General features: G+C 45.4%; 1 protein-coding gene across 1 annotated transcript; it reads left to right on the top strand.

Annotated features, from left to right (window-relative positions):
* Window positions 1–5553: 5553 nt before the first annotated feature.
* ST6GALNAC4 (ST6 (alpha-N-acetyl-neuraminyl-2,3-beta-galactosyl-1,3)-N-acetylgalactosaminide alpha-2,6-sialyltransferase 4) lies at window positions 5554–19708 on the top strand. Its single transcript, XM_006834805.1, has 5 exons — window positions 5554–5567; window positions 7815–8000; window positions 15622–16034; window positions 17539–17646; window positions 19460–19708. Exons 1-5 carry the CDS (start codon window positions 5556–5558, stop codon window positions 19647–19649), a joined length of 909 nt encoding a protein of 302 aa, XP_006834868.1. The 5' UTR covers window positions 5554–5555; the 3' UTR covers window positions 19650–19708.
* The last annotated feature ends 1687 nt before the right edge of the window (window positions 19709–21395 follow it).

Raw genomic sequence — 21395 nt, 5'->3', positions numbered from 1 at the left:
ATTATGGGCTAGAGGGTGAACACATGTTAACATGGATGACAGGGCAGGCAATATACAACAAGAGGGAGGGTTAGCAGAGGAAAGATGAAGGTAGCAGGAGACTTGGGGAGGAATGCAATAATTAAAGTGAATGGAGGTAAATGCTGTTTAACTATTGGTACATGGAGGGGATTGCAACAATGTAGTGAAGTAAAGTGTATGGATTGTTGAATGATGCTGATGATCTGTTCTGTAAACCCTCACACCTTCAACTCAATTCACCATAAAAAGTTTTTGTTTTGTTTTTTAAAAAAGATGCATTGATAATTACTGGTGATTTAAATGCCAAAGTTGGAAACAAAAAGGAAAGATTGGTAGTTGGAATGTGATGCTGAAGATCACATGATAGACTTATTCATTGCAAATACCTTTTTCAACAACATTGATGTTGTTAAGTGTTGCCTACTCACTTCAGACTCATTTGTTGTTGTCAAGTGCCTTTGAGCAAAAGCGACCCTGTATAGGGTTTCCAAGGAGCTTAAACCACCAACCTTGCAGTTCCAAAGACTTTATGGTCTGACGCATTAGCCCACAACGCCAACCAGGACTCCTTCAGGCTCAGAGTGACTCTGTATTAGGGTTACCAAAGCTTTAAATCTTCGTGGAAGTAGAAACCCTCATCTTTCTTCCACGGAGTGGTTTGTGGGTTCAAATAGCTGATCTTTTGGTTTGCAGCCCATGGATTATCATTCAGAGCCATTGTGATCCTACAGTAACCATACATACCTCACCAGATGGAATCAAATTGACTAGAGACGCTTAATAACATCAGTCAAAACAAAACCAGGGGCCAACTGTGGAACATATCATCAATGGATTGCTCATATACAAACAGAAGCTCAAGAAAATTATAACAAGTTGATGAGAGGTAAAATAAAACCTTGTTATTGTTGTTGCTAAGTGCTGTCGAATCAGTTCCAACCAATAAACCCACAGTGACCCTTAAGTAACCTGAATTTAGAGGTCATCTCAAGAACAGATTTGATGCATTAGAAACTAGTGACCAAATACCTGAAGAGTGGTGAACATCATACATGAAGAAAACAAAAGATAATTTAAAAGACAGGGAAAAAAAAGAACGAAGTGGATGTCAGAAGAGACTCTGAAACTTGCTCTTGAACGTAGAGAAGCTAAAGTGACTGGAAGAAATGAAGTAAAAGAGCTGAACAGAAATTTTCAAAGGGCAGCTTGCAAAAATGAAGTCACGTATATGAAATGTGCAAAGACCTGCAGACAGAAAACAAAAATGGAAGACCATGCTCAGCATTTCTCAAGTTGAAAGAACTGAGGAAAATAATTCAAGCCTTAGGGTGCAATATTGAAGGAGTCCTGGTGTGGCGCTGTAGGATAAGCACAGGACTGCTAACCACAAGGTTGGCAGTTCAAACCCATCAGCTACTTCTCAAAAACCCTATAAAGGGTGGCTGTGAGTTGGAACAGACTCAGTGGCACTTAACAACAACAATAGGCAAAATACTGAATGATGTTTGAAGCATAAAAAACAAGATGGGAGGAATACACAGAGTCACTGTACCAACAATTTGTTGATGTTCAACCATTCCAGGAGGTACCATATGATCAAGAACTGATGGTATTAAAAGAAGTTCAAGCTGTACTGAAGGCACAGGTGCAAAAGGCATTGGCGCCAAAAAATTGATGGAATACAAATTGAAATGTTTCAACAAACTGATGTGCTCACAGGTCTGTACCAAGAAATTTGGAAGACAGCTACCTGGCCAACCAATTGGAAGAGGTCCATATTTGAGTCCATTCCAAAGAAAGGCGACCCAATGGAGTGCAGAAATCATCAAACAATATCATTAATATTACATAGCAAGTAAAATTTTGCTGAAGATAATTCAAAAATGGTTGCAGCAGTATGTTGACAGGGAGCTGCCAAAAATTCAAGCTGGTTTCAGAATGAGAGATATCATTGCTGATGTCAGATGGATCTTGGCTTAAAGCAGAGAATACCAGAAGGATGTTTACTTATGCTTTATTGACTATGCAAAGGAATTCGACTGTGTGGATCATAACAAACTATGGATAAAATTGCATGGTATTTCAGAACACTTGCTTGTGAGAACCTGTACATAGACCAAGAGCAGTTGTTAGAACAGAACAGAGAGATAGTGAATGGTTTAGAATCAGAAAAGGTGTGTGCCAGGATTGCAGTCTTTCACCATGCTTATTCAATCTGTATGCTGAGCAAATAATCTGAGAAACTGGTTTATATGAGGAAGAACATCAGGACTGGAGGAAGACTCATTAACAATCTGCAATATGCAGATAATACAACCTTGATTGCTGAATGTGAAGTGGACTAAAAATACTTATGAAGATCACAGACAACAGCCTCCAGTACGGATTACAGCTCAATCTAAATAAAACAAAAATCTTCACAATTGGACCAATAAATAACATCATGATAAACTGAGAAAAGATTGAAGTTGTCGAAGACTTCATTTTGCTTAGATCCACAATCAACACTCATGGAAGGAGCAGTCAAGAAATCAAAGAACATATTGCATTAAGCAAATCTGCTGCAAAAGAACTCTTTGAAGTGTTAGATCAAAGATGTCACTTTGAGGATTAAGGTATGCCTGACCCAAGCCATGGCGTTTTCAATCATCTTGTATTCATGTGAAAAGTTGGGACAATGAATAAGGAAGATGGTAGAAGAATCTTTGCATTTGAATTATGGTGTTGGTGAAGAATATTGAAAGTACCACGGACTGCCAGAAGAACAAACAATTTATCTTGGGAAACGTATGGCCAGAATACTTCTTAGAAACAGAGATAGTAAATCTTCATCTCTTGTACTTTGGACATGTTTTTAGGAGGGGCCAGTGCTTTATTGACTATGCAAAGGCTTTCCATGTGGATCATGACAAACTATGGACAACACTGTGAAGTATGAGTATTCCAAATACTTAATTGTGCTCATGAGAAATCTGTAAATGGACCACGAGACAGTTGTTCAAACAGAACATGGGAACACTGAATGGTTTAAAATTAAGAAAGGTGTGTGACAGAGTTGTATTCTTTCACCATATTTATTCAACCTGTAAGGAGCTCTGGTAGCATAGTGGTTACGAGTCGGGCTGCCAACTTCAAGGACAGCAGTTTGAAACCACCAGCAGTTCCTTGGGAGAATGATGAGGCATTCTGCTCCCGTAAAGATTTACAGCCTCGGAAACCCTGTGCAGAGTCACTGAGTTGGAACCAACTCCATGGTACTTAATAGCAACAACATTCAACCTGTATCCTGAGCAAATAATACGAGAAGCTGGGTTCTATGAAGAAAAACGTGGCATCAGGATTGGAGGAAAACTCATTAACAACCTGTGATATGCAGATGATATAACCTTGCTTGCTGAAAGTGAAGAGGACTTAAAACATTTACTGATGAAAATTAAAGAGCACAGCCTTCGGTATGGACTGCATCTCAATGTCAAGAAAACAAAAATCCTCACCACTGGACCAATAAACAACATTCTGATCAATGGAAAAAATATTGACGTTGTCAAGGACTTCATTCTTCTTGGATCAACTATCAACACTCATGGAAGCAGCAGTCAAGAAATCAACGACATATTGCATTAGGCAAATCTGCTGCCAGGATGGACAAACTTTGCTCTCATACTTTGGACATATTGTCAGGAGGGATCAGTCGCTGGAGAAGGATATCATGTTTGGTAAGGTGGAGGGTCAGAGAAAAAGAGGAAGACCCCCAATGAGATGGATTGGCAAAGTGGCAGCATCAATGGGCTCAACTGTGGCAACAATTGTGAGGTTGGTCCAGGATCGGGCAGTGTTTTGTTCTGTTGTGCATAGGGTTGTTATGAGTTGGTACCGACTCAATGGTACCTAACAACAACAACAAGACCCCGGAGAAGGACATAATGCTTGATAAAGTGGAGGGTCAGCGAAAAAGAGGAAGACTCCCAAGGAGATGGATCGGCACCATGGCAGCAGCAATGGACTCAAACATAACAGTCGTCAGGACTGTGTAGGACTGGGCAGAGTTTCATTCAGTTGTACATAGGGTTGCTCTGTGTCGGAACCAACTCAATGGCACCTAACAATAACAACAACAACAACCCAGTTATTTGATGGGAGTTAATTAATTCACTGCACTGCAGAAGCAGATGCTATTATTATCTCCACTTAAAAAGAAAAATAGTCATTCAGTTGATTCTTACTTATGATGACCCCAGGTGTTACAGAGTTGTTGTTGTTAAGTGCCATCGAGTCAGTTCCGACCCATAGCGACCCTGAACAGGGTTTCCGAGGGTGTAAATCCTTACGGGAGTAGAAAGCCTCATCTTTCTCCCGCGGAGCAGCTGGTAGTTTCAAACCACTGACCTTAAGGTTCACAGCCCAATTCGTAACCACTACGCTACCAGAGAACTGCAATATTTACAAAAGCAGATCGCTAGGCCTTCCTTCTGCAGCATCACTGGGCGGGTTTGAACCATCAACCTTTAAGTTAGCAGTCAAAGGCAAACTTTTTCCACCACCCACAGACCTTACTTAATGTCAAGCCCTTGCTTAATTTCTCTGCCCAGCCCCCCAAATAAAGTACTGAGGCCAGACAGCTGTTGGGCTGTGGTTCCAACACCTTCCATCACTTTCCTCTGGGGTCTTTCCTGGAAGAAACAGCTCAGCGTCAAATAAGTGGGTGGTGCTGGGGCTCAGACTCCACCCCTGACTGCTGAGGCCCTGTCCCGGCCCGCAGGCCCCGCCTCCAGCCTACAGGCCCTGCCGCTGGGCACGCACGTCCGGCTCCTGGCCTCGCTGGCTACGCTAGTAGCTGAACCCGCCCGCAGTCGCGCAGGCTCCACCCCTGCCTAGCAAAGTCCGCCCACGCCCCCGGCAGCGCAGGTTCGGCTTTCAGCGTCCAGACTCTGCGGCCCGGGCGCCGCCTCCGCCCCTGGGGCTACGGTTTCCAGCCCTAGCCCGGCCCGCCTACCCTGCGGACCATGGAGCTCAGAGCTGCAGATCGTCAGCTGGCAGCGCACCCCAACCTATTTGCTCCGTTAGCATGTGGTCTGGGGAGGGAGCGGTGAAATCTTGGGCGGCGGGAAGACGGTTTGGAAATCCCGCGTCCCGCCTTCCTTGCGTGTCGCGAGTGGGGGTGGTGGTGGAGTAGGAGAGATGGGATGGGAGCCCGGGATCCTACCTCCTGCCTTTGTCAGCTCCAGACTCGATGAATGACCTTGAGCGGAAGGCTCTCTCTGCCTCTTCTTCCCCATATACACAATGGGGGTTGGATTGGTGAGAGGTCCCCTAAAGGTCGCCAATTCCTGCTCCTTTAGGATGGGACTGTGCTACCCGCAGTTCGGGAGCTCTAAGGCATTTGATTTCCTGGCGCCATCTGACCTGGACTTCTGCCTGATCTCTCCCCTGCCTTAGTTTCCCGGCTGGGCTCTGAGACTTTGGGTCTTGGCAGGTACCCAGCTCCCACCTCGTCCCGGCCAGAGCCCTGCAGACGCTAGCTGCTGGGCGGCAGCATGAAGGCTCCGGTAAGTGGCGGAAGAAGAGGGCTCTCAGGGGACTCAGGGTTCCTTCTGATCCCAGGGCTGAGTGCTACTTATGACCTCACCCTCTTGGGCTGAAAAGACTAGACTGTGTGTGTGGCCCCAGGCAAGTGGTGTCCCTTTTCTGGTTCAATGCCTCACCCTCTTAAAAAGGGGGTAATATACCCACCTCCAATGAGCATTTCCGCAGGTCACCCAGCTTAGGCGCCCCCCTGGAAACAGGATATGTCGTGAAAGTTCAGTGATGTCAGTTACTCCTGTCTACTCAGTAGACTTTGGGAGAAGGAGTCAACACCGACTTGATTTAAGCCAAGGTCTGTGGGCTCCTTGTGGGACCAGGTGCCACTCCTGAACCCACTGCACACAGCTGGCCACACAGGAATATTTTTAGAAGCTGGTGTGGCTTGTGGGCAGGAGAGGGTGGGCCTCTCAGCTGGCAGGATGTGTGTGGGTGAGGGTTGCTTTCCCACCTCTGATTTTCAAAGAGCGCCAGCCAACTACTAGGCAGTTTCTGAGGGGCCAGTTAAGGACCTGTGTCTTGGGAGAAATATGGAGCCCAGAGAGACAGGTGGTGGTGACCAGGGTGTGCTAGCACATGACTCAGGGTCCTGCCCCTGCTCCTTACTGGGTTTGCCACGAGAGCTTCCTTGTTCCAATAGCCTTTGGCACGTTATTTGGGGAGCCGGGACAGAGGCAGGCTGGGCAGCCAGCTTTTAAATTTTTGAAACATTTCTTGAATGACACTTGCCCTGCATTTCTTCTACCTTTTCCTTATTCACCTGGACAGCTGACCCAGATCATGATCATTGGCTAAGGGAACAAACACTGTGTTGGACGGTGGATGGGGTAGGGTTGGTGGGCCCTTGTTGGGTAGCCTCAGGCCAGGGGCTGAAGGAGCTGGTAGCTTTTTGACTTTACAGTATACTGAATACTTTCACCATATTCTGGATTGAATTGTGACCCCCCAAAATACGTGTTGTAAACATAACCTTTATGCGTACCGATTGTGAGGATGCCTTGGGCATTGTCTTCGCTCTGTTGTGCATAGGGTTGCTATGAGTCTGAGCACACTTGGCCACACCTAACAAATATCTGTAGTTAAAGAGCCCTGGTGTCACTGTAGGATAAGCACTAGACTGCTAACCACAAAGTCAGCAGTTCAAACCCACCAGCGACTCTACAGGAGAAAGATGAGGCTATTTGCTCCTGTAAAGATTTACAGTCTCAGAAACCCTCTAGGGGAATGCAGTGAGTCAGAATCAACTCTAAGACCGCGGATTTGGTTTGGGTTCCTCCTGTGTTTATCATCTCATTTGGGAATGGCTTGTTTTTGTTATGGTCATGGTCAGGATTAGTTTAGAGAGTACTTTGAGTCCATCTCTTTTGAGATATAAAAGAGATTAAACAAGTAATCCTGAAGGAAGTAGAAATGGAGGAATTGATGCTGAGCAATATGGAGATCTCCAAGGAACCAGGAAACAAGCTGAAGAAGGAAGTCCCTTCCTCCAAAGCTGACAGAAAGAGAAAGCCTTCCCTTGGAGGTAGCCCCCTGTATTAGGACTTCCGTTGTTATGTGTTGTTGAGCCAGTTCTAACTCATAGCAACCCTGCGTAGGATTTCCAAGGAGCAGCTTGGTGGGTTTGAGTTGCCAACCTTCTTTTGGCAGTCCAGTGCTGATCCTACAGCACCACTCTAGGACGCCATTAGAACTTTTAGACTCTTAAATTATGAGAGAATAACTCTCTGTTGGTTAAAGCCACCATGTGTGGAATTTCTGTTTTAGCAGCACTTGGTAACTGAGATAACCACCATTCCCACAAGTCTACACTGCAGTAATGCTGTCTCCAGCTCGTGGAGGAGGAAGACAGTCATATTCAAGGCTGCAAAGTCCACTCGGGCGTTGAGTTATGAGCATGGGTTCTGCAACTTGGATTTGCGACCTCATGTTGCCACTTCGTTGCTGTGTAATTTTGAACCATACAGCTCACCCCAAATCCGTGTTCTTACCCAGAATACTGAGATAGTGATGGAGCTGACCTCCAGGGCCTCATGTTCCTGGAGCCTGGCAACCTAGAGTAAGGCCCAGTAGATTCTGCTCATATCAAGAAGCTGCTAAACCGGGGTCTGGATCTATGAAACAACTGCTCTCATAGCCTACTGCTGAGATTTTGAGATCCCCAGGGACCACCCCTCTTTCCTGTGCTTCCCCACCATGACCGCTGTTTCCCTTAGGGTCGAATCCTGCTCATCATCCTGGGCTCTTTGGTTTTGTCTGCTGTCTACTTCCTAATGTGCGGCTGGGCCTGCCTGCCCCTCTGCCTGGCCTCCTGCCTGGAACCCCACCTCTCCACTCATTCTAGGCCCACTGTGCCAGGACCCCTGCACTTCAGTGGATATAGCAGTGTACCAGATGGGAAGGTGAGTCAGTCAGGCAACAAATTGGGGGCGAGCCTAGCCATAGGCTAATCTCTTCCTCCAAACTGGGGGACTGATACCTGAGCTTATGCCAAGTCGACCCAGACCCCAGGCTTGGCTCCTTGGCCCACCCGCTCTGTGACCTTGGCCCGCCTGCTCTGTGACCTTTACCATCGCATCACCTCTTTGAGCCTGGCTGCTCTGAGCTGGGTGCTGCAGATAAAAAGGAGTCAGACAGCGTGGCTGCCTGCTTGGAACTCCCAGTCGAGTGGAGGAGACCATCAGATCATGTTGTGTTATGTGCATGCTTTACATCTTTAGCGTTATCTTCCACACATTTAACCCAGGCATTCACTTGGCATGTATATGGCACCTGAGATGTGTTGGGCCTTGTGCTGAAAGCTTCTGGAGATAGAAAGAGGACACAGATAGAAGCCACACTCAACCCCAGAGCTGGACCCTGGGGTGACGAGTCAGCTATGACTGCTGCTCCACAGTGCCCACCTCCTCATCCTTGCTCTGCTCGGCCTGGTGGGGACACTTTACTCTCTCACGCTGATTTCAGCGGCCCCATATTTCTTATCCAGTGAGTGCTTTCAAAAGCATCCCATATGAACATAGTGCAGAAAGCTCCCAGTTTGAGTTGGAGGACTCATGGACCCTGGCTTGGAGGAGACAAATTTTGAATCATCTCTGTGTGTCTCAGTTGCTTCCTCATCTGTAAAAGATCGCCATTGCAGCACCTGTCTTGGTTAGGTCGCTGTGAAGATTAAACTGGATAATTCTACAGTGTTCAGAACAGGTGCTAGATAAATAATCAATGACGAAACAAACCAATGGGGTGGGGTGGGTGAAGGTGCAAACGTGAATGCCCACAGGATTGGTCAGGTGGAATGAATGGCCAATTAGACTGAGTGGACCCTGTCCCATCTACCATGGGTGCAGCTAATGTTCAGACCAGACATTCTGGAGCCTCATGGATATGAAGGCCTGGGGTGATCACGTACTCTGTTTTTTAAAGAGAAGCCAAGAATCCAGGTTTTGAATGTCAGGACCAATTTAAAAAAAAAAAAAAATGTATATTAAAAAAAATTTTTTTAAACTTATTTTGAATTGAGTGAAGGTTTACTTAGCAGATCATTAGTCTTACATTCAACAAATCATATACTTTGTTTCATCTCAATGATTGCAATCCCTTCAATGTAGTATCACCTATTCCACTTCCTCCCTGTATTTCTTGTTTCCATTCTTTCTCCTTTCCCACCCTTCTGAATTTTGTTCTTAGGTAAATGCTGCCCTTTTGATCCTGAATGGTTGACCATTCTATAGTGTGCATACCTTCCTAGGATTGTTGTCCCCTCTATATACCTATCTATTGCTTAGCTGAAGATTAAGTGAGAGGGGTGAGTTCACTTCCAGACCTGAAGGGTGACTGAGGGTCATAGTCTCAGGGTTCCACGAGTCTCTATCTGATCAGTGTGTCTGGCCTTTTAAAGTTTGAGTTCTGTTCCACATATTCTTCTCTCTCCAGGACCTTCTAATGTGCTCCCTTTCAGAGCAGTTGGTAGTGGTAGCCAGACACCATCTAGTTCCAGTTTCAGGATTGTGGAGTCTAATAATCATGTGATCCATCAGTACATTGGACTAATCATTTCCAAGCATCTTCAGTCCATCACTCTTCTTTCCTCTGGTCAGGGAGAGACCAATAGTTGCACCTTAGATAGCTTTTCATGAGTTTTTAAGACCCCAGTTGCTACTCACCAAAGAAGGATGATAGAACATTGTCTTTGTGGACTATGTGATACCAAATGACCATGGTATCAGGACCAATTTTTAGAAGTTGGAAACTAATTGAAAAATTAAAAGGCCTCATTGGACACAAGTAGAAAGAACACTTCTTGGGAAATTATAGTAATCCTCGATTGTCAGGATGGCCCAAAATGAGTACAGCATAATGAAGTCTTGTTCTTCATTGTGGGTTATAGAAACTGGCCCTGTTGTTGGGTGCCATAGAGAAAATCCTGTCTCATAGTAACCCTATATAACAGTAGAACTGCCCCATAGGGCTCCCTAGGCTGTAATCTTTATAAGAGTAGATCACTAGGTGCTTTGTTCTGTGGAGCCAACCCATCTCACTGGAGTCTTCCTCTTTTTTTGCTGACCTTCCACTTTACCAGGCATGATGTCCTTCACCAGAGACTGATCCCTCCTGATAATATGTCCTAAGTATGAAAGACAAAGTTTGGCCATCCTGGCTTCTAAGTAGCATTCTGGCTATACTTCCAAAACAGATTTGTTTTGTTCTTCTGATAGCCCATGGTACTTGTGGTATTCTCTTCCAATACCATAACTCAAATGTATCAATTCTTCTATGGTCTTCCTTACTCATTGTCCAACTTCACATGCATATGAGGTTATTGAAAATATTATGGTTTGGATCAGGCACACCTTAGTCCTCAAACTGACATCTTTGCTCTTGACACTTTAAAGAGGTCTTGTGCAGTAGATTTGCCTAATGCAACATGTCATTTGATTTCTTAACTTCTGCTTCCTTTCCCTGAGTGTTGAGCAAAATGCAGTCTTTGACAATCTCAATCTTTTCTCCATTTATCTTGATAATATTTATTGGTCCTGTTGTGAGGTTTTATGTTTTCTTTGCATTAAAGTGCAACCAATACTAAAAGCTGTGGTCTTTGATCTTCATCAGTAAGTATTTTAAGTCCTCTTTGCTTTCAGCAAGCAAAGTTGTGTCATCTGCATATCATAGGTTGTTAATGAGTCTTCTAATCCTGATGCCACTTCATATAATCTAGCTTCTCAGATTGTTTGCTTAGTGTACAGACTGAATAAGTATGGTGAAAGAATACAACCCTGATGCACACCTTTCATGATTTAAAAACATTCAGTGTCCCCTTGTTCTGTGCAAACGACTGCCTCTTAGTCTGTGTACAGGTTCCTCATGAGCACCATTAAGTGTTCTAGAATACTCAATTTCCACAATGTTGTCCATAGCTTGTCATGATCCACACAGTCAAAAGCCTTTGTATAGTCAGTAAAACACAGGTAAATATCTTTCTGATATTCTCTGCTTTCAGCCAAGATCCATCGTACATCAACAATGATATCCCTCATTCCATGTCCTTGTCTGAATCTGGCCCTATACCGCTACAGCTGTTTTTGAAATATCTTTAGCAAAATTTTACTTGCGTGAAATATTAGTGATATTGTGCAATGATTTCTACATTCCATTGGGTAACCTCTCTTTGGAATGGCTCTCTTCCAATCAGTTGGCCAGGTAACTGTCTTCCAAATTTCTTGGCATAGAGTGCTTCCAGTGCAGCATCGGTTTGTTGAAAGATTTCAACTTGTATTCCATGAATTCCTGGAGCCTTTTTCTTTACTAATGCCTTCAGTGTACCTTGGACATCTTCCTTCAGTATCACTGACTCTTGATCATATGTTACCTCTTGAAATGGTTGAACATTAACCATTTAATTTTGGTACAGTGACTGTGTATTCCTTGCATCTTCCTTTGATGCTTCCTGCATCATTCAATATTTTGCCCATGTTGTTGATGATGTTAAGTGCCATTGAGTCAATTCCAACTCATAGTGACCCTGTATAGGGTTTCTGAGGAGCAGCTGGTACATTTGAACCACTGACCATGCAGTTCAAACAGACCTTTCAGTTCATTGCATTATCCTACAGTGATTTTGCCCTTGCTGTTGTTGTTAAGTGACGCTGTGTCGGTATCAACTCATAGCGACTCTGTATAGGATTTCCGAGGAGCAGCCAGTAATCTTGAACCTCCTGAACTTGCATATGAACAATTTATGGTCTGTTCCACAGTCTGCCACTGGTCTTGTTTTGGCTGATATGGAGTTTTTCCACAGATGTAGTCAATATGATTTCTGTGTATTTCATCTGGTGAGGTCCATGTGTATTTTGTTGTTATGTGCCATCGAGTCGGTACCAACTCATAGCGACCCTATGCACAGCAGAACAAAACACTGTCAGATCCTGGGTGTATAGTCATTTTTTATTGTTTAAAAGAAGTATTTGTTATTGGTCTAGAAACATTAAAGTTATTTTTTTTTTCCATTTGTACAGGGGTAACGCACTCTATTAAATATGTGAGGTCTTGTCTACATGAGTTTGATTATAGATATTAATAAAGTATTCTCTCAATAATGGGGGGAAAAAAGGTATTTGCAATGAAGAAGTCATTGGTCTTGCAAAATCCTATCATGCAATCTCCAATATCATTTCTATAACTAGAGCCATATTTTCCAACTACTGATCCTTCCTCTTTGTTTCCAATCTTGGCATTCCAGTCGTCAGTAATTTTCAATACATCTTGATTGCATGTTTAATCAATTTCAGACTGAAGAACTTGGTAAAATTCTTCCATTTTATTATCACTGGCTTTAGTGTTTGGTGTGTAAATTTGAATAATAGGGATATTAACCGGTCTATTTTGTAGGTGTATGGATATTATCCTATCACAGAGAGTATTATACTTTCAGGGTCTATGTATCCTTAAATCAATACTATATTAGATTTTAAATGTCCCTGAGTAGGATGTAACAGTGTCCCTTGTATTGCATAGATTAATGTCTCCATGTCCTGTGTGGGGCTTCCTTAGACCCATATGAGATCAGAGGCAATCTTTCTCTGGGAACCATGATATTTCATCCCTAGTAGATGTCTGAGACCTATTAACTTCTCTTTGTGGGGAGTAATTCGAAAGAGGGGCTTACTGTGTCCTATGTCTGTGCTGATCACACTCCAAGCATTTTTTTATTTTTAACTTTTCATTGTAAATTGGGTAAAGGTTTACAGAGCAAATCAGTTGTCCATTCAGAAATTCATTCACGTTTTCTTTCATCATAGATTGCAGTCCCCACAGTGTAACATCACTTCTCCCACTACCGCCCTTTGTTTCCTGTTTCCCTTCCTCCTTCTTTTTAACCTTTCCTGACCTTTGAACTTTGTCCTTGGGCCAATGCTGCCCTTTTGATCTCCAATGGTTGATTATTCTAAGGCGTGTGTACCCCTCTAGTGTTACTGTTCCCCTTATAGAGCGATCAGTTGTTTGGCTAAAATTGAGCCAAAGGGTGAGTTCACTTCCAGGACTGAAGGATGACTGAGGACCACAGTCTTGAGGTCTCCACCATCTCTCTCTAACCAGGAAGCTTAGTCTGTTTTATGATTTTGAGTGTTGTTTAACATTTTTCTCCCACTCTGTCCAGGACTCTCAAATGTGATCCCTTCCAGAGCAGTGGATAGTTTTAGCCAGTAACAACTAGTTATTTTAGTCTCAGGGTTGTGGGAGGCTGAGGTTCATGTGGTCCATTAGGCCATTGGACTAATTGTTTCTGTGAGTCTTCAATTTTCTTTACTTTTCTTTCCTCCAGACAGGCAGAGACCAATAGTTGGACCTTAGGTGACGCTCTCAATCTATTAAGACTAGTCACCACTCACCAAAATAGGATGTGTAACATGGTCTTTGTGGACTATGTTATGTCACTTGACCTTGGTGTTCCCTGAGACTATGGTCCTGAGCCCCTAGGCCCAGTGATTAATTCCTTCAAGGTATCTGGTTAGAGCTAAGGAGTTCTGGTAGCGTAATGGCTACGAATGGGGCTGTGAACCACAAGGTCAGCAGTTCGAAACTACCAGCCAATCTGTGGGAGAAAGATGAGACTTTCTGCTCCCGTGATGATTTACAGCCACGGAAATCCTGTATATAGGGTTGCTATGAGTCGGAACCGACCCCACGGCACATAACCACCACCACCAAGAAGTTTTCATTACTTTGTACCCCCTGTGTTTTTGTGTTTTTTTTGCAGCCTAGGTAAATGCTTATATAGAAATACCCTCTCTCAAACCTATTTATATTCATGGATCTAGATAGTCTCATTCTCCTTTCCATAGCTGTTCACCCTGCGTGTCTATCTGTGCATCCATTTGTAGCTTATTGCTATTGTAGCTGTGTGTACATGATAGTACTTATCTCTGTTGCCTTTAACTCATCTTTTTTTTTTTTTTTACTTAAAGGGCAGGTCATCAGTTTTACATTCAACAAATCATATACTTTGTTTGATTACAATGATTATAATTCCCTCCATGTACCATCAGTTAACAGTATTTCTCTCTATTCATTTCAGCTCTTTTTATTTTTTTAAACACTTAGGCATATATAATAATTTACACCACCTAAGGGCACATTCTGCAAGTCTCCCTCCTGGCTGCCAGCTCTCAGTGCGTCTCTTCCCATGAATCCAGAGTAGAGTCCTCAGCTGCTCCCTCTCTCCATGTCCCCACCCTTAACTCTTATATTCCTTCCAGTATCTTCTTTTGCCTCCATCATTTTTTGCAGACTTCCCTCTTATTATTTACTGTCTTCCCCATTCACACAAGTTAATATGTGTCTGCCCTAACATGGAGTACGGTGGATAGCTCTGTAGGATAAACCCTGGTCTGTGAACCACAAAGTCAGCGGTTCAAGCCCACCAGCCATTTTGCAGGAGAAAGATGAGACTTTCTACTCCCATAGAGATATGCAGCCTTGAAAATCCTATACAGAGTTGCTATGAGCCGAAACTGACTTCCATGGCGCTTAACAATAACAACCCTCTAGTTAGTACAGGCACCTAGCAACAATAACAAGTTAGTACAGGCGTTTAAAATTTAATCTTCATAACCCTATCAAGTAAATGCTACTTTCACCCCATTTTACAGATAAGGAAATTGAGGCCCACAGAGGCAATGTGATTTGCCCCAGGCCACATAACTAGGAGAGGCAGAGCCAGATTCAGGCTTAGAACTAGAGGTTCCCAACCCTGTTGGGGGCACGGAAGACCCTGTTCTGCTTATAAACTGAGCACAACGTGGGCAGGCTTGGACTAGGCAAGTAGTAGTAACCTATGGGTAGTCGAGAAGAGCTGAGGTTCATGTTTCCTCAATGAATCCTAGTATGGCAACCTGGTGTGGTGCTGTAGGAGAAGCAGTGCTGACTTGCTCACCACGAGATTGGTGATTCAAATCTACCAGTTGCTCCTGGGAAACCATTTACAGGGTCTTTATGAGTCAGAACTGAGTCAATGGCATTTAACATCAACAAACGATTGGCATCCAGTTACGCCAGGCACTGAGGGGATTGAAATCATTGAGTTGAAATGAAATGTATGATTTGTTGAATGTAAAACTGATGATATGCTCTGTAAACCTTCACTCAATTCACAGTTTTTTTTTTAAAAAGTATGTGGAAAAACAGAATGAAAAGATTTTCCATGAATTTTTGGAAGCCCCCTCGTGTATTTGCTGCTGTTAAAAAAATTTTGTTTTTTTCTGCTGATGTAACCCTCATAAGGAATCCATGACATAATTACTGCTAGTGTCCACACTGAGAAAAAGCAGAGGCTCAAAGGCAAGAAAGGTGGCCAGCAGAAAGCACTGACTGTCAGAAGAGATGTCAGTGTGACCTTCCTCCTGCCCAGCCTCATCTGATAACAGTACTTAGAGCTGAAACACAATTAAGAGAGGTCAGTGGGTGGTACTGGGTAGAACAGCAGGTCAGTGGAACCTATGTGCAGGACTCCCTTTCTACCATCCCCTGCAGCCACTGGTCCGAGAATCATGCCGTAGCTGTGCCGTGGTGTCCAGTTCTGGCCAGATGCTGGGTTCAGGCCTGGGAGCTGAGATTGACAGAGCTGAGTGTGTGCTACGCATGAACCAGGCGCCTACAGTGGGCTTCGAGGCAGACGTGGGCCGGCGCAGCACCCTGCGCGTGATCTCGCACACGAGTGTGCCGCTGCTGCTGCGCAATTACTCACACTACTTTCAGCAGGCCCGAGACACGCTCTACGTGGTGTGGGGTCAGGGCAGGCATATGGACCGGGCGCTCGGCGGCCGCACGTACCGCACACTGCTGCAGCTCACTCAGATGTACCCAGGCCTACGGATGTACACCTTCACCGAGCGCATGATGGCATACTGCGACCAGGTCTTCCAGGATGAGACAGGCAAGAACCGGTGAGTCTGGGCCAGCAGCCTCTTGTGTATCTATCCATCACCGGGTGAGGCAGTGTGGTCTTGTCCGATAATGAAGATCACACAAATGTAGAATCCCCAGTGGAGGCAAGGGTGTTTGACCTGATCTCATGATGGGACAGAACTGGCTGGTGTGTGTTGTGGGGAACTGCCAGGGAGGGTTTCCCTCACCAGGGGATGTTCTGAGATCTGAATTGGTCCCTGAAGTCCCTTCCAGATCATGAAACTTACAGTGTAATAACAGCCTTCTTCACACGCCAGGCAGATTTCACTTTGTTTCATATCCCAAGAACACTCAGGTCTCCTCCCGTCCCCCTCATCCTCACATCTGCTCCTATCTCAGTCTCCTCAGCCCAGAAAATGGGACTGTCCCTCTCCAACTTTGTGGCCCCAAACTGAGTTGGACTCCCTCATTTGATGTGACTCTGTAGCCATCCCACTGGCTCTTTGCCTTTGCAGCAGTTCCCTCGGTGGTCTCCCTGCTGCCATTCTTGTCCCTGTAGTCTGAACTCCTCCTCCGGCTTCCCCAGTGAAATCCATCCTGTCAGCCTCCTGCCCTCAGACCTACAGCAGCTTCTCATCACACAGAGAAGAAAGTTGGGACTCTGCACTTATTTCCTGCCATGACCCATGATCCCTGTGTAAACTGGGCCCCTCCTCATCTCCCGTACACTCACTCTGCTCCAACTGTATTGGTCATCTGGGCTTCCTTGTATGACTGTACTTGTCCCACCTGTGGGCCTTTGCACATACTATTCCCTCAGCCTGGAATGTTCTCCCCCCATATCTTTCTTGCTGTTCAGATTTAGATGAAATGTCACCACTGAGAAGCCCTCCCCAACCAGCCCATCTGAAAGAGCGCCTCCTGTCCAGTTACCTGGTTTCCTTGTCTTCCCAGCAACTGTCCCCCTTTGACATTGTCCTACTAAGATGTCTGTTGCCCAACTGCCCCCTGTACCAGGTGTAGCCAGTTCAGGGCCAACACTGGGCCTGGTTAGTGTCAGTTTGTGAGTAGGACTTACGGTTATCCCCATTTCACAGCTGGCTGTCTGGTGCTCAGAGAGGTTACTTGTTGGCTCCAGACATTCTACACACCGCCCCATTGTATTCTGTTTCCTCCTGCTGTCACCCCAAGCAGGGCCCCCACACCAACTATCCTGGAGGTTTGCTCCAAATATGGCTTGGCTTAAGCTTTTCTTGGGTGGGGAGGAGTTGGCCAGACCTTGGTTGTTTGCGTCTTGTCTATTGCTGTCCTTGGACTTGCCCTGTCTCTTCCCAGCATTCCTCAGGATCCCCCTCCTTAGAGGTTAAGGTCAGTGGCCCTAGGTCTTGAGTGAGCCATGGCAGGGCCCTTCCTCTGAGTTTACTGTGGCTGACAGGTCAGGATCCCCTCCTTAGAGGTTAAGGTCACCCTAGGTTGTGAGTGAGCCATGGCAGGGGCCCTTCCTCTGAGTTTACTGTGGCTGACAGGTCCCTTTTCCTGCAGGAGGCAGTCGGGCTCGTTTCTCAGCACCGGCTGGTTCACCATGATCCTTGCCCTGGAGATGTGTGAGGAGATCGTGGTCTATGGAATGGTCAGCGACAGCTACTGCAGGTCAGGCTGGCCAAGCCAGGCGGGAGGGCAGGGTGGTGAGGATCGGGACCCCTGTCCAGGCCTCCAGCTGGAAGAGCAAGGAGCTCAGATAGTACAGGTTGTTTGGGCTTCAAGGTGGCCAAGGGGTAGGGGTAAGAGAGAAAGAGCTCAGCCTCAGCTCTGTTGTGTGTGGTCTTGGGCTGCTCATGCCCCCTCCCTAGCCTTAATCTCCTCCCATAGAAACAAAGAACAGCGGCTTCCTCAGAATGTTCTTGAAACAGTTAACCAGTAACCACTTTCAGTCAAGTTGATTCCAACTCAAGAAAACCCATGTGTGCCAGAGTAGAACTGTGTTCCATAGGGTTTTCAGTGGCTGAATTTTTGGAAGTAATTTTCTAGACCTTTTTTCTGAGGTACTTCAGGGTAGACTCAATTTACAACCTTTCTGTTCTCAGCTGAGTGCATCAACCATTTACATTCCCCATGGACTCCTTGAAATATTTAGTGGTGCTGGTGTTAAGCGCCCTCTGAGTAGGTTCTGACTCATAGTGATCATGTATAGAATTTCCAAGGACCAGCCAATAGGTTTGAACCACTGACCTTGCGGTTAGCAGTCCCGTGCTTATCCTACAGAGCTACAATAGTGAATAATCTGCTGAAGTACTCCTGGTGTGGCGCTGGAGGATCAGCGCTGGACTGTGAACCACATGGTCGGCAGTTCAAACCCACCAGTTGCTCCTTAGAAACCCTATGCAGGGTTGCTATGAGTCAGAACCAAGTTGATGGCACTCAGCAGCAATAGTTACACTTGGCACAGTACTAGCACCAGGATCAGTACTTACTATCAGTTATAGATTATATGTCATTCCTTTTAATAGTATTATTATGCCTTTTTACTGTTTATTCTTATTTAATATTTATACTAGTCAGATGCCACTCAGTGACCCTATATAGGGTTTCTGAGGAGCAGCTGGTGGATTTGAACTGACAACCTTTTGGTTCTCAGTCCAGTGCCGATACTACAGTGCCACACCAGGAGTCCAATACTTACACTAAGTATTAAACATTACTCATTAATATTTACTGTTTCTTTTAAATATGATTTAATATTATATTTCAGACTAGTTCAAATTAGTATTTTGTAATGTTGCTATTAGGAACCCTAGTAGCGTAGTGAGTTATGCTTTGGGCTACTAACTACATGGTCAGCAGTTCAAATCTACCAGCTGCTCCTTGGAAGAAGAGAGGAGGCTTTCTGCTCCTATAGAAAGACTGACAGCCTTGGAAACGCTACATACGGTCCCTATAAGTTGGAATCAACTCGATGGCAGTGGGTTTATTGTATTATTATTATAATTAATTATAGCTAGCAAGAAAAGATCCCGTGTTTTCACCCTCTATTCTCTCTGGAACTTCTTAGTCAAGACTTGGTTGCGACAGCTGGAACTTGTGTGCCCCTGCATGGTTACAGGCCAGACTGCTGGCAGGCACACTCCTGGTGGGCAGGTGGGTATACAGGGCTGGCTGCTCTGTTCTGCGGGTGTGAAGGTACTTTGCAGTCCTCATCTTTTTGACCTACCCACTCACCCGGGAAGATGGCTATCTCCATCCGCATTTTACAGATGGAGTGTTGAACCTCACCATGGGTACATGTACCTAGTGTCATTCAACTTGCAAGAGGCAGATCTGGCCTGTAGACTGGATCTGTAGGCTGCTTGCTCCTCCCCACATGTGCTGGCCTCCTTCAGGACAGCCAGGAGTACCTGTTGAAGGGTGGTTGTGGTGAGGTACAAGGTCTGGTGTCTGACTCCCCAGCCTTGTTCCCACCCTGCAGAGAGAAGAGCCAACCCTCGGTGCCTTACCACTACTTCGAGAAAGGACGTTTGGATGAGTGTCAGATGTACCTGGCGCATGAACGGGCACCCCGCAGCGCCCACCGCTTCATCACCGAGAAGGCTGTCTTCTCCCGCTGGGCCAAGAAGAAGCCCATTGTGTTCGCCCATCCGTCTTGGCGGGCTCTGTAGCCCCACTGGCCACCATGTCTTCGCCAGGCTTCTGTTCCATCGAGACTACCATACTCTACCAGAAACATTTAATTTATGGATCCTACCTCCTGCCAGTTGCTGGGTGGACAGAAGGTCCCTTCCTGCCTCACACTAGGGACAACTTGGAACCATCTCCAGCTTTATGACTTGAGAGGGACTTGGCAGGGGCGTGGCAACTTCTGCACCCTCCTCCCCATCTAACTTCCCAAGTGATCTCACCTCCAGGTCTGTCAAGTGTCCTTTGCCCCTGGAACTGCTGGCCCCTCCGCTCACCAGCATCAGGACTTTGGACCTTGTGCTGGCCGTGGTCCTTCCTTTCTCCCCCTGCCTTTAGTGCCACACCTCCCAGGCTGAGTGTCCTGCCGCCAGTGCCCTGGTCGGGGCAGCCAAAAGCTTGGAGTTTGTTGGGCAAAGGGGTAGTGGAAATGTGACTGTCAGGGTCATCTCAGGAGTGTACGGGTAAATGTGTTTTCTGACACCTGTGTGTGTGGTCAAATGTCTGGGGGTGGGGGTTGAGGCTCCCCTCCCTGCCACTACCTGTTGATTTGAGGGCAGGCTGAGGCCTGTGGTCTCCTCCCAAGCTAGTGGCCAACTGGACTTCTGTTTTTTGTGGGGTTTTTTCCTCTTTGAAAATTTTTTAAAATAATTTATTTTATTATTCATTGTTGTTGAAAATACTTAGAACATACACCAGTTCACAATTTCTACCTGTACAATTCTTTGACATTGAGTACAATCTTCAAGGTGTATGTCCACTGTCACCCGCCTTTTCAAATAGTTCCTTCCCCATTAACATAAACTCATTGTCCCTAAGGTTCCTATGTTGTAATCTTTGCTATTGTCCATTTGATCCCATTTAGATGGGTCTTTAAACAGAACTCCATGCTCAAGATATCCTTTACTAATTAAGCTAAACAATTGTTTGATTTGGGCTTCTGGTGTGAAGCTGTAAGATAATTACAGGACTGCTAACCTCAAAGTTGGCAGTTCAAACCCCCACAGCTGCTCCTTGGAAACCTTATTGTACTGTGTGGTTATGAGGCTGACCTGACTCAACAACACTTAACAACAACAATGTTGTCTGGTTTAAAGATTTCAGGGGCTGATTTTTGGTTTAAGGTGTAGAGATTTTCTTAAGGGCAGTAGCCTCAGTGTTCCAGATAGTCTGGATTTCATGAAAAATGGAAACTCTCTGGCATTTCTGCCCACTTGATCAGAATTCTTCTGTTGAACCTTTGATTTGAATGTTTAGTAATAGCTTCTGGGCATGATGTGTTATCTCCCTGGGTCTGGATCTGGGCTAGGATCCTCCTGGGGTCTGGCCCCTGAACTTCATGTGACCCAGTAAACTCTAAGGTGCTTCTTTGAGATCCCCACCCTGCCCCCAGGAGAGGAAAGCCCTGCATGCCTGAGAGAAAATGTTTGTAAGGTGGGAAGGAAATTCTTTCATCCCATGCTGTCTCTCTGGTCCCTGAGTTAAATGTCAAAGACTTTGCCAATACATTCCCTGTTAACACTACACTTGGGTCCTCTACAAGGAAGGAAGGCAGGCATAGGGCAGCTCCTGGGGCAAAGTGGGCTGTGGTGAGGCTCCCAGCATGGCCTTTAGCTAGTGTAGTGGGAAAATTTGACACTCACCTGCTAGCAGTTAGGGATTGGGAACTGGTGTTAGCAGCATCTTACAGATGAGGTGAAACCACTAGGTGAAGTCAGCCACTGAGTGGC

The sequence above is a fragment of the Chrysochloris asiatica genome, unplaced genomic scaffold (genome assembly GCF_000296735.1).
Source record: "Chrysochloris asiatica unplaced genomic scaffold, ChrAsi1.0 scaffold00014, whole genome shotgun sequence".
Lineage (NCBI taxonomy): Eukaryota > Metazoa > Chordata > Mammalia > Afrosoricida > Chrysochloridae > Chrysochloris > Chrysochloris asiatica.
The sequence above is the reverse complement of the archived record's forward strand: the minus strand, read 5'-3'. Positions and strand labels throughout refer to the sequence as shown.